Here is a 12886-nt window from a genome sequence, read left to right as displayed (position 1 = left end):
ACGTAACACACATAATTATTAACCTTAACGAAGACATTTACGCTTTCAATTCACATATTTAAACACCAGTTTGACCTCAATAAAGATTTATTTTAAAGACAATTGAAAAACATTACAAATATACGTAAAGTTAATGTCGCAATACTACACTAGCTTATTAAACTATAGCAACAAGCATGTAAAAAACGAAAAGTAAGTCATATACGCCGGCAGCGTGGTGTAGTGGTAAGAACACTTGCTACACCACACATGAGGTCGTGGGTTCAATCCCCACTGATCTTATGCTGTAGCGCTATGATGTTACTCTATGTTTAAGTCGCGCATTCGACTTTTCCACATCTAGGATAAAGATATATACGAAGAAAAAAATATATGTATTACTTATGTTAGAATTTCGATGGCACGCAACTTAAAGCGCTAAAACCCGATGGCTCGTATTTGAATTTAATATCGATGTCTCGTAGAATCTTTTCGACTTTGTAATCGATTAGTTAAGATTGTAAGACTGTTAAATGACATTTCCAGAATTACTAAAATTAATATTTTGGTCTACAATATTGGGTTGTTTGATATATAAGTATAAAATAGGCCCTTTAAAAATTCCATAAGATTTTATATAATAAATCTATATTAAACAATCTTTTCTTAACAAGAATTTAGCAACTGATGAATTTTCTTTGATATTTTTGATTTTACTAAACGACGTGACGTCAACAACATGTTTAATTTCTTCTTCTGTTAAATTTAAATTCTTCTGTTAAATTGTCCCGCCAATAAATTCACCAATTTTTTTAATTTGACCGCAAATATCCTATTTTTGTAATTGTATTTATACTCATTACCATTGCTAAATTAAATTAGTTTGAGTTTACTTTTTTCATGTCTTTATAACACAAGAACATGACGTTGTCGTCGTTTTTTTGTGCTCGTACCGGAGCTGTATAAGGGAGCTGGTAGATGGGTTCCCAAGACTTTTTGCTTTATTGGAAAGTTGTCAATCACCTAAAACTTCTCTAAATCCAGTTTTAAAAGGAATAAATAAATGGTTTTATGTTAATATTCTGTAATAAGCCTTTATTATAAAATGTTTTTTGTACCTTTGGGTAACATGGTCAAATAGGCAAAATAAGGTCTAAAAAAAATTAGTTGAGATTTTTGTCATTTCTGTACACGATTTGCCGACCAATTTTTCTTGTCCATGTTGTTCTTGAAAAACATGTTGTGTTTAGTTGTTGCCAATCAAATGTTTTAAATAAAACTTACCAGTTTTAGGTAAGAATGCAACTACTACATCGCCTCTTCTAAGTTGCTATTCCTCATATACATACTTAGCCATGTCGGCATTGAAACCGGTAAAAAAATTGTAATCTATTCAACTAGTAATTTTTGACTCAAGTATCAAACTTTTTGCAAATGGTTCAACATATTTTTCTAAATCAGGTCGTTTTTTGGCTGGTATAAGTTCTTTTTGACATATAGTTTTAATGGAATCTATTTCTTTACCTTCCGACATTATAAGCGTTTTAATTCAAAATTTTAACTGCTAAACAACTTTGTATTTAAAAATTAATATTGGCACAAAATAAAACTTCTGACGAGATGCTATATAATAAATATGTTTTTATTTAATGTTTATTAATATAAGCATAGGAAAAAAAACTTCTAAAAATATCATTAACACAAAAAAACTTTGTTAAATTAGTTTAAAAATATGGTATTTCTTACTATCTACATTTTCAGCATTGTAATAAACTTGCATAGTTTAAATAAACGCAGCAAAGCAACAAGCATAAAGTTTACGATCTCTACTTGAAACCGCCCGACCAAAGAATATTACGTAATCAAAAGCAAATGAAATCATAACTTTGGTAAAAAAGGCCTTAATATTTCAGTTCAAATACTTTTTTAAACATTTGTCCTGCTATAAAATTAGAATAAGGAATGATTTTTTTTATATTTACGTTTTAAGTTTATATAAATTTTTACAATATTTAATAGTTACTTTAAAAATAACAGAGTAGAAGATGTATTATTAACATAAACAAATTGCTTAATTTTTTAAACAGATTAAGGTTTTCTATCAAAACCAACAGTTTACCAAATTGCAAATTTAAATGTATAAGACCCAACATTGATTTAAAACGGTACTTTTTCTGAACACAACATGTGTTGCTATACTACAATACGTTAACAACAAATTTGGTGTTTATACCTATTTGAACATGTATAGTTTATATGTACAATTTAAAAATGATAAATAAGTAGCCCAAGATTAGTTTTTAGGGCAAATAACATCCTTTTTTTAAGACAAATAACTTTTTTTTTTCAAGACAAATTACACATTTTTTTGTAACTTTTGATAACACGAAACCTAATGTTACAACTCGTATTTGAATTCGATGTCCTTGTCCCCAAGAATTTTTTTGACCTTGTAATAGAATAGTTCTGATTGTGCAACTGTCAGATGATTTTTCCAGCTACCAACTTGACCTTTACAACAAAATTACATTACGAATTTAATCTCTATATTTTATACATTTTAAACAAGTTTAGCTTTATGCTGTCATCTGTCATTCAAATTTGTTTTACCTTTTCGTGCAAAATTTAATGAGTTGTCCTTTTTCTTAAAAGATGTTCTCTCAGCTACAACTTTTATTTCTTCTTCAGTTAAATCCTCGCCAATAAATTTACTGATTTTTCTTAGTTTTCCGTGAATATCCTTACAACACAAATTTAAGTAGTTAATTAACTGGTTTAAAGTCTATAATTTTGATAAATTACCTTTTTCATATCTTCATAACACAAGAGCATGACATTGTCGTCGTTTTTGTGCTCGTACCATCTTCTAACATGCTCCAAATATCCCTCACCTTCTTTCGCAAACATTTTTTGTTTTCCTTTTTTCACAAAACAAAATAAGACTTATTTTTTTAAATTAAAACGAGCTAGTGGGCTGCTACAAATCAGGGGCTAAAAGCATTCGAATGCTGACCTGCAATAGCTAAATCAATAAATTCCTTTTCTTTTCTCGGTAACACATCGGAAAAGGGTTTTTTATCAACATACGGATGTTCCATTGCAAAATTATACCAGGACACAACTTGATCTTTTGGATTTCTTATCATGTAAATGACCTAGCAACGAAAGAAGATTTTTTAATGCAAAAAGGGCCCAGACAACTAGTAGACAACGTTATATACAAAGCACAAACCTTTGCTTTAGCGCTTTTGAATTTTTTGAAATTAAATAATGGAGCTGGTAGATGAGTTCCCAAGACTCTTCGTTCCATTGAAAAGTTATCAATAACCTGGAATTTTTCTTTCAAAATAATTAGGCTTGACGTACTATTAGGTGGTACTTATTGACCAACACGTAATTTTTATATCCTACTACAATGCAATTATAGACGAAAGATATTTGGTGTGTTTAATTAATGCAAGATACTGTTAAATAAATAAAAATTTAAATATACCCTTTGGACCCATTTCTAAGTACGCAAAAAATGGTCCATACAAATTCGTTCTTTCAAGAAGAGCTTCATTGTTACGGTATCATTTGACGAACTATTTCTCTGGCCCATGTAGTACCTATACATAAAACAATGGATAGCAGTAAAGCCAGATTATTTTTTTGTCAAATAAGGTTATAATTTTTGTATTTATTTTACCTGTTTTGGGGAAAGATGCTATCACAATATCGCTATTTCTTGGTTCCCATTCCTCAAAAATGTATTTAGCAATATCCCCGTAAAACAAAGGAGGGAAAAAGAAGTTTTTCCATGTAGTATTGGGTTCAGGGTCATTAAAATCTTTTTGTAAAGCGGCTACATATGATTGCAAATCAGGCCGTTTTTCTTCAGGTATAAGATTAAATGCTTTTTTACACGTATTTGTTAACACATTTTCCATTTTGTTCTATTTTACTGCAAATAATATTAGCCCATACGTTTGTCAATTAAAGTTTTTGGGTTATGTAATTAAATCGTATATTAACGTGCAAAGCATATCAATGAAATCGTTTAATCAATTTTTGCTTGCTTTAGCCAATAACTATTGCATTATATAACGACATTTTATAGTTAAATTTTCTATGATTTTTAATAATTTAACCTTATTCGTTTATAGAATTTTAAAACTTTTTTCCATTTCTATAAAGCTTTTCTTATATCGTGTTTAAACTTTTTACAGGTTTGTTATATTTAACAGTTTACTCACAAATTAAACAGCACAATTGATTTAAGAATTGGTCATAAATTATTAACTGATATTTACCCAACTAATATCTTAAAGAAGAATAAACATTTCTAATTCTATTCCTATAGTTAAAAAATAAAACTTCTTTAAATATGTAATTTTTTATGATTTAAAAAAGTGTGCATTAATTAAACTATATACAAATATTTTAATAATTATTACACAAAAACGCATATAATTCAAACGGCAACACTTTACAAAGTTAGTTTAATACAATTTTAATTCGTATTTCAATTTTCTGAGGGAAAAAATAAAAGGAAATAAATGAAAAGTAAACTAATGGACCGGAAACTATTGGTTTGGATCTTAATCAAGCGGATTTTTAACGGATAATATTTTGATGGAACACAGATTTTAGTAAAACCCGATTTTTGTCGAACAAAATGAAATGAAAAAAAATTAAAATTCGGGTTATTACCATTCAACTTAAATTATATCTCTACTTGGTTTTATTCTATATGAAAACTTATATTTTATTCTCATTCCCTGTCAAGCAACTTTATTTAATTTACCTCATTTCATTCGGTTTTATTTATATCCGTTCCATTTGATTCCATAATTTAAAACAAATTCGGTTTAAAATATATAATCAAATAACTTGTTGCTCGTAGTTTTTAGGGGGTTTATGTTCTTTAAAATAGTAAACTTGATATTTGTCAAGTTTTCTGTAATTTAAAAAATTTAATTTTTTTGTGTACAATTAAAATTTTTTCCTTTTTTTATGTACCGACATTAAACAAATAATGTCACACCGCCACGTTTGACAGAAAGGTACGCAATCGATTAGCTAACAACTATTTTTTTAAAATCATATCACTTTTAATATATTTATTTCTTCTATCTCCTGTGCATATTTCGGCTTGATATTTATCGCAAATGGTATCAGTAATATCCATGCGACTTTCTATGTTTTATAACGATTGCATTTGACCACAAATAATAAAATAGGTTAATCTAATCCATAATACTAAAATAAACCACACAGCTTGCTTTTACACCTTTTTTTAGTAATTAAAACCACAATACTTCTATTTATATAATATATTGATTTATATTTTAAATGACGTGATCTCGATTAGGTAAGCGAGGTATATGGGTTAAGAAATATTTTATAACAGCCTATTATATAACTTTAGTAGTTAATAAACAGTAAAGGCAACAAACTTGAATTTGTTACAACTCGTATTTAAATTTGATGTCGGTGTCTCCAAGTATGTTTCCAACCTTGAAATCAATTAGTTCGGATTGAGCGACTGTCAGATGATCTTTCCAGCCACCAACTTGACCTGAGTACAACATTACATTTGAAAAATATCAAAATTGTGAAATTTAAAGGTAAGGTAGGTATTTAAAGGTAGTTTGACAATTACCCTTTCGTGCAAAATTTAACGGATCGTTCTTTTTCATACTCTTAAAAGATGTTTTCTCAGCTACAACTTTTATTTCTTCTTCAGTTAAATTCTCGCCAATGAATTTACTGATTTTTTTGAGTTGTCCAAAAATATCCTAATAACACAAATATAAACTGTTTATGAATTGGTTTAAAGATAATAATTTTGGTAATTTACCTCCTGCATATCTTCATAACATAAGAACATGACGTTGTCGTCGTTTTTGTGCTCGTACCATCCTCTAATATGCTCCAAATATCCTTCACCTTCCTTTGCAAACATTTTTTGTTTTCCTTTTTATTAAAAAAATGTTAGACATATTTTAAATTTTAAATAATTGTTTTTACATTTAAAAAAAACTTTTAGCAAGTTAGTTAATAAATGTTTAATTAAGAACGGGTAAAAAGATAACCTGCAATAGCTAGATCAATAAATTCTTTTTCTTTTCTTGGTAACACTTCAGAGAAAGGTTTTTTGTCAATGTACGGATGTTTTAATGCGAAATTGAACCAGGACACAACTTGATCTTTTGGATTTCTCATCATGTAAATAATCTAGCATTGCAAAATAATATTTTGTTAAAAATAGGCCTTTAAGACCATTACATTAAGGTGATCAATTATCTATTCAGAAAATACCTTTGTTCCATTTCTTCTAAATTTTTCAAAGTTAAATATTGGAGCTGGTATATGAGTTTTCAGGATTCTTCGATCCATTGGAAAGTTGTTTATCACTTGAAATTTTTCTGTCAGAAATATGTTTAAGTGTTTTAAAAAACATATACAAAATCCAACTGTTACACAAAACAATTTAAATAAAAAATCGTTTATGTATTAAAAATGTACCCTTTGGCCCAGCTTCCAAAGACACGAAAAATGGTCCATACATGTGAGTTTTTTCCGAAAGAGTTTTATCGTTTCTGTAAATCATCTGATGAACAATTTCCTTAACCCATGTACTGCCTTTATAAATAAAAATTTAAAATAATACAGATAATACAATTAAATAATTAATATTGATAAAAAACCTTTTTCTGAATTTTTTAAAACCTTAAGTTGATTTTAATTTTTACCTGTTTTGGGATAGCATGCTATCACAATATCGCTATTTTTTGGCTCCCATTCCTCAAAAATGTATTTAGCAATATCTCCGTAAAACAAAGGAGGGAAAAAGAAGTCTTTCCATGAAGTATTGGGTTCAGGGTCACCAAAATATTTTTGTAAAGTGGCTACATATGATTGCAAATCAGGCCGCTTTTCTTCAGGTATAAGATCAAATGCCTTTTTACACGTATTTGTTAACATATCTTCCATTTTCGTATCAATTTGCAAATTACAACAGCTTATTAAACGTTTGGTATAAACCCGTTAAAAAAGTACAAATTGATACAATGCCTTTACCTTTTAAGATAACTTTGAAAAAGACTGTGATTAAAATTATGTATTTTTAGATAATTTGTTGCCTTTGGCGGTCAGTGACTTATGTTCATAAAATTGTAAAATTAACATCTGTACTTAAATATTTCCTGGTATTTTATAATTTTCGTTTTATTAAAACTAAATAATTAACGTTTACTTTAAGTCACGCAAATAATATAAATCTTTTTATTTTGCTGTTTTGTTAGTATTGCCTGTTTTATTAGTATTGAAAATATGGCATATTACTAACGTTTTTAAAACTTTGTTAAAAACATAACAAAAAATAGCGAACTCATGACTTGTATTAATTGATATTACACGTTTTAACGTCATAGGAAAGCAGTTATACATTTTGTCACGTCTTACTGAAAGTAATGCAATGGCTTATGTAATTTTTGTTTGTTCAATGCTAAATATCCATTAAATCTTTTATCTATTTTCCCTTATAAACCTTCAGACTTGATATATACTGTGAAAGGCACTACTGCAATAATTTCAAACGAAAATCCACTTTACGCCCTGTGAACATGGTATTTTAACTTGAATGAATCGACGTTAAACCACACAGATTGCTTTTTTAAACTGTTTTTTACAAATTTTAGCCTTAATACCTTTCAGTAATCGCTATTAGAAAAATGCAAGTGATGGTTTAGAAATATAAATACATGCTAACGTATTAATACACTTTATTAATATTAAGCAGTAAAAGCGAATATTATAAATGTTATATATAATTTCCGTTCCACACTACTAAGTTTTACAACTCGTATCTAAATTTAATGTCGGTGTGTCCAAGTGTTTTCTCGACCTTTGAATCGATGAGCTCAGATTGTGCGACCGTCAGATGATTTTTCCAGCTACCAACTTGACCTTAAATATAAATTATTATTATTATTAACGGGTAATTTATTATATTTTCTCCAACTAATTCTTTTTAAATCGTTACGTTACCTTTTCGCATAAGGTTTATCCCCGAGGCGTTTGCTTCTTTCTCGACTTCTTTCATTTTATTGAATGTTGTTATTGACTTTTATTTCTTCCTCAGTCAAATCCTCGCCAATAAATTTAGCAATTTTTTTAAGCTGTCCACATATATCCTGTGACAAAAAATAAACAAACAGATTTTATTGTTTTATGAACAAGATTATCAAACGTTTGGTGACTTTATTATCTTACCTCCTTCATGTCTTCATAACACAAAAACATGACGTTGTCGTCGTTTTTGTGCTCGTACCATCCTCTAATATGTTCTAAATATCCTTCACCTTCCTTTGCCATAAATTTTTGATTGCCTTTAAAATATATACACGGAAATATGCATTTTTTGAAATATTAAAACAGACTTTATTTCAACCCCATATTTAACTAACCTAATATTGCCTGATCAAAAAATGCCCTTTCATCTTTTGGAAACATTTCTGAGAATGGTTCTTCGTTAACGTAAGGAAAACCCATCATAAAGTTATATAAGGAAACTACTTGGTCTTTCGGATTTCTAATCACGTAAATGACCTGAAAACAGAAATATGTGAGGAAAATGTTTATGTTAAGTATATTAAATCAATAAAAAAATATGAGGATTCGGCCGACTTTACAAAACTAACTTTATTTTCCTTGCTTTGAAATTTTTGAAAGTTAAACAGTTGAGCTGGTAGATGGGTTCCCAAAACTCTCCGTTTCATTGAAAAGTTGTCCATCACCTGAAATTTCTCTAAACAAAATAAATTTGCATGTTAGCATATTGCCAAGTAATTTATTCTTAGGAATTGTAAATCTACATTTTTATATTAAAAGGTTATAAAAAGTGAAACGCTGACATTATCAAAACACATTCAATAATGTATTTACTTTTTGGCAGTGTTTCCAAATATGAAAACATCGGTCCATAAATATTTGTGGCTTCAAGAAGTGCTTTATCTTTTCTGTAAATCATCTGTCGGATTATTTCCCGTGTCCAAGTTGTACCTATTTACTCAAAAACAATAAATTTAAAAATGTACACCATTTGCTCCATGTTTATTTAATCCATTCATTTTGGAATATATACCAATCACTACAAGCTTAAAGGCCAAAAGAATTTAAAAGAAACGAACCTGTTTTGGCGTAAGATGAGATAACGACATCTCCACGTCTTGGTTCCCATTCGTTGTATACATACTTTGCAATTTCTGCATTAAAGCCCGGAGGAAAAAAGTAACCATCCCATTCTGTTAATGTTGGTTTTAACTGAAAAGCATTTAGAAGTGCTGCTGTAAATGCTTTCAAATCAGGTCGTTTTTCTTCTGGTATAAGATCAAATGCTTTTGTGCAAGAAGCTAACATAAGTTTTTCCATCGTTGATATTTAGCAAATTAAATTTTTTAACTTAACTAGCTTTATAACACGAAATATGGTTTAAAAGATCAAACTTTATTGCCAGATTGTAGAACATTAGTGAATATTTAAAGTTAATGTTTAATAAGTAAATGCCTGGTAAGAAATCAATTTGTCAACAACTTAGTGGCTGGTGGTAATTCCAAAGTAAATACAAAGTTAAAATAGCTTGAACTTTGAACACGTACATTTTAATGTATAGTACACCTTAATAATTTATTTAAAAGAAAAACCCAATAAAAAATACGGGTAGCTTACATATTTATTTTAACTGTACTGAGTTTAGAAATGTAATTAAAAATATATTTACGTCTATAATAGGCCTGATTCGATGCTTTAAAACTTCGACGAACTCTTTATGACGTCACCGGGTTGTAGGCGAATGGGTGGGTATGGCTAGCTACACTTTGTGATGCGATCATAAGCTGTTTTGAAGCCATGCCAGTTTTCTTTAAAAGTTAACCTATAAGGAAAACGCTTATAAATCCCTCCAAGCATAGTTCTACTGTGTTTAAGTGTTATATTTGTTTAGCTGCAGCAATAAATATAGTTTTTAGACATGTTACAAGAGTTACATTTGGCTGGTTTTGTTAAGCAAATATATTTTTATTGTTATGCCAAACTAAATCGTCGTATCGTGTAGCAATATAAAAAAATATATATTAACAAAACAATGCTATAACATGTGGTCATTTTCATTTTGTTACTACATGCCTTAACGCAGCTTAAAAGTTGGTATTTATGTATAAAAGGCTAAGCGAGTATATACGCAAATGGACAAACTGCCTGACTGCTTTTATTAAAATTTTTTTTAAGAATAATTGTTATAAGCCTTGTTAGATTTTCTGTATATTATATTTTGTGTCCATTGTTGAAAGCCAAAATGCTGTTAAAAACATTAGAATTGGTATGGATTGTAAATCGAAGTTAAACCACTCAGGTCACTTTTTTACACGTTTTTTTTAATCCTAGCGACAATACCTTTTGGTAATCGCAACAAAAAATTCAGGTAATGGTTTGGAACTACACCCTAACATATTATTATATCTAATTGATTATTGAGCAGTAAAACGAGTATTACAAATGCTATATATTATTTCTCTTGTGCATAACTTAAGTTTTACAACGTATATCTAAATTTAATGTCGGTGTCTCCAAGTATTTTCTCAACCTTGGAATCGATCAGTTCAGATTGTGCGACCGTCAGATGATTTTTCCAGCTACCAACTTGACCTTAAATATAAATTTTTATAAATATAAATTTTTATTATTATTAATTCTCTTTAAACCCTTACGTTACCTTTTCGCATAAGGTTTAGTCCTGAGGCGTTTGCCTTTTTTTCAACTTCTTTCATTTTATTGAATGAGGTTGCATTAGCCACCTCTTTTATTTCTTCTTCGGACAAATCTTCGCCGATAAATTTAGCAATTTTGTTGAGCTCTTTACATATATTCTTGTAACAAAAAGCAAATAGGTTTTAATTGTGGTAATAACTGGATTAACTTAATGGTTAGTGACTCTAATGTTCTACCTCTTTCATATCTTCATAACACAAAAACATAACGTTGTCGTCATTTTTGTGTTCGTACCATCCTCTAATGTGCTCTAAATATCCTTCACCTTCCTTCGCCATATTTTTTTGATTGCCTTTAAAAAGATTACAAATGTTAGTCTTATAAGTTTAAAAAGTATTAAAACAAACTTTCTTGCAATTAGCTAATAAACTAACCTAATATTGCCTGATCAAAAAATGCTTTTTCATCTCTTGGAAACATTTTTGAGAATGGTTCTTTGTCAATGTAAGGGAAACCCATTGTAAAGTTATACCAAGAAACTACTTGATCTTTCGGATTTCTAATCACGTAAATGACCTAAAAAAAATTTATGAGAATGCGCAACCATATTACATAAGATCGTTGGTTCTGTTCCTAAGCTTGTGTCTTGTCATGTGAATGTTTTATCTAGGCAATTCAAAGCAATACCAAACTTACGTTATATACAAATAAATTCAAAAAATCCGAATATTCGATCGATTTATACAAAACTAACTTTATTTCCGTTTTTTCGAAATTTTTTATGGTTGAATAATGGAGCTGGTAAATGGGTTCCCAAAACTCTTCGTTCCATTGGAAAGTTGTCCATCACCTGAAATTTCTCTAAACAAAAACATTTTTGCATGTTCACACATTGCAAAGTAATTTACTCGTACAAATTGTGCATCTGTATTTCCATATTTAAGTTATAAAAAGGTAAAACACTGATGTTATCAAAACATATTCAATATTTTATTTACCTTTTGGCAGTGTTTCCAAATATGAAAACATCGGTCCACTGATATTTGTGGCTTCAAGAAGTGCTTTATCTTTTCTGTAAATCATCTGTCGGATTATTTCTCGTGTCCAAGTTGTGCCTATTTTTCCGAAAACATTAACATTAGAAGTATTTACCATTTGGTTTATGTTTTTATTTGATACATTAGTCTTAAAATATACCAATCAATACAAGCTTTAGGGTCAAAAAAATAAAAAAAACAAACCTGTTTTGGCGTAAGATGATATAACGACATCTCCTTTTCTTGGCTGCCATTCGTTGTAAATATACTTTGCAATTTCTGTATCAAAGCCCGGAAAAAAGAAGTATCCATTCCATTCCGTTATTATTGGTTTTAGCTGAAAAGCATTTTGTAGCGCAACTGAAAATGCTTTCAAGTCAGGTTGTTTCTCTTTGGGTATAAGATCAAATGCTTTTGTGCACGATGCCATTAAGACTTTTTCCATCGTTGATATTTAGCAAATTAAACGTTTTAACTTGATTCACTTTTTAACACAGAATATGAATTTAAAGATTAAACTATATATAAGATCGAATGTTTGCATTAAATGTTTAATGTTTAATAATTAAACACCTGATAAGAAATCTTTTTGTAAATAACATAGTGCCTGGCAATAGTTCCAAAGTAAAAATATAAGTAAGTTGGCTAAACTTTAAACACAGGCATTTTAATGTTTTGAATACCAATTAATTTATGTAAAAATAGTTATTTTCGATGATTTAATGTGTTAAATACCAAGTAATTTAGCCTTTTTAATAAACGTTTTGGCAACTTGTTTTACTTGTTTTTTCTCTTATAATTATTTAAAACATAAAAACAACAACAAAATCACTAAACTGTATTAGGATAATTTAAATACTAAAATTCTAAATATGCGTTTTTTAATACGTCGGCCTGCCCTTAGACTAAACTATTTTCCCCATGTTAGATTTAAGCTATTTTGAATGGTCTAACTCTAAACACCTCCTTAATTTAATACTAAGATATCGTCACTAAGATATTTAATACTAAGATATCGTCACATTTTAATTTGATGTACGAAAACAAAATTAGGCGTGTATATCCGTTTTTATTATGTGTTGGTATCTACGTTACCAATCGTTAAACGTCTTTTAGGG

At 29.0% G+C, this 12886-nt stretch overlaps 2 protein-coding genes and 1 pseudogene across 2 annotated transcripts; all 3 read right to left on the bottom strand.

The window, feature by feature from the left end:
• Positions 1 to 2377: 2377 nt before the first annotated feature.
• Positions 2378 to 3908, bottom strand: LOC145750757 (amine sulfotransferase-like; annotated as a pseudogene).
• A 1396-nt stretch (positions 3909 to 5304) lies between these two features.
• Positions 5305 to 9396, bottom strand: LOC145750756 (uncharacterized). The gene is made up of 12 exons (XM_082566836.1): positions 9156 to 9396; positions 8911 to 9027; positions 8667 to 8773; positions 8433 to 8574; positions 8239 to 8354; positions 6717 to 7008; positions 6490 to 6606; positions 6283 to 6389; positions 6057 to 6198; positions 5822 to 5937; positions 5624 to 5759; positions 5305 to 5539 (listed from the first exon to the last, which is right to left on the bottom strand). Exons 1-12 carry the CDS (start codon positions 9394 to 9396, stop codon positions 5427 to 5429), a joined length of 1746 nt encoding a protein of 581 aa, XP_082422962.1. The 3' UTR covers positions 5305 to 5426.
• Positions 9397 to 10555: 1159 nt separating this feature from the next.
• LOC145750754 (amine sulfotransferase-like) lies at positions 10556 to 12213 on the bottom strand. Its single transcript, XM_082566835.1, has 7 exons — positions 11973 to 12213; positions 11730 to 11846; positions 11486 to 11592; positions 11166 to 11307; positions 10968 to 11083; positions 10736 to 10889; positions 10556 to 10668 (listed from the first exon to the last, which is right to left on the bottom strand). Exons 1-7 carry the CDS (start codon positions 12211 to 12213, stop codon positions 10556 to 10558), a joined length of 990 nt encoding a protein of 329 aa, XP_082422961.1.
• Positions 12214 to 12886: the final 673 nt, after the last annotated feature.

The sequence above is a fragment of the Corella eumyota genome, chromosome 4 (genome assembly GCF_963082875.1).
Source record: "Corella eumyota chromosome 4, kaCorEumy4.1, whole genome shotgun sequence".
NCBI lineage: Eukaryota > Metazoa > Chordata > Ascidiacea > Phlebobranchia > Corellidae > Corella > Corella eumyota.
This window is presented reverse-complemented; position numbering and strand designations above follow the sequence as displayed.